The sequence below is a fragment of the Malurus melanocephalus genome, unplaced genomic scaffold (assembly GCF_030028575.1).
Source record: "Malurus melanocephalus ecotype Western Australia unplaced genomic scaffold, MMel_1.1 scaffold_966, whole genome shotgun sequence".
NCBI classification, from domain to species: domain Eukaryota; kingdom Metazoa; phylum Chordata; class Aves; order Passeriformes; family Maluridae; genus Malurus; species Malurus melanocephalus.
Window position 1 is genome coordinate 3771 of NW_026624198.1, and position 664 is coordinate 4434.

Below are 664 nucleotides of genomic sequence, written 5' to 3' on the forward strand. Positions count from 1 at the left end.
ATGGGAGTGTCAGGTTTGGAAAAGCCCTGGGTTCCCACAGGCCTTTTGGTGCTGGGAGACTCCAGAAATGTGAAAGGGCTCAGAAGGATTTGGGGAAAAAAAGGGGAAAAAATGGCTTTGCTGGAGCACAAACCTTACAAATTGAAATGTATGGGATCATCAGGATTGGACAAGCCCTGTATTCCCACAGAAACACGAAACACCTCAGAAAGATTTGGGGTTTGTGCCTCTCCAGCAGGACARGCCACAGAGACCAACACAGCCAGCAGTGTTTGAGCGAGGGCTCCTTTAATTCAGCTCCTTTAATTGAGCTCCTTTAATTCAGCTCTTTTAATTGAGCTCTTTTATTTCAGCTCTTTTATTTCAGCTCCTTCTCCTTTTTGAAACCGCTCATCTTTTGGGTGCAGCTGACAACGCCGAGGCAGCAGCACCGAGGGACGCCCCGCTCTCCACGGCTCACCCCACCCCAAAATTCACCCCAAAGGACCCTGTCCTCACACAGGTGTCCCCTTGGGGAAAGGCAGCAGAGGGTTCCTGTCAGTCCCTTTGGTGGTTTCGGCCCCGTCCGTGTTCAGCCATTCCATTTTCTGGCGGTGCTGCCGGACGGCGTCGGCCACGCGCGCGTCCATCATGGCCTCGGTCAGAACGCCGTCCTCGGAGGCGT

At 53.2% G+C, this 664-nt stretch overlaps 1 protein-coding gene across 1 annotated transcript in view; it reads right to left on the reverse strand.

Moving 5' to 3' along the window:
* Positions 1–266: 266 nt before the first annotated feature.
* LOC130585801 (ATPase family AAA domain-containing protein 3-like) overlaps positions 267–664 on the reverse strand; it is a 29741-nt gene continuing 29343 nt past the window's right edge. The window contains exon 16 of the mRNA XM_057386434.1: positions 267–662. Coding sequence (XP_057242417.1) covers positions 495–662 — 168 coding nt within the window. The 3' untranslated portion in view covers positions 267–494. The remainder of the gene's footprint in view (positions 663–664) is intronic.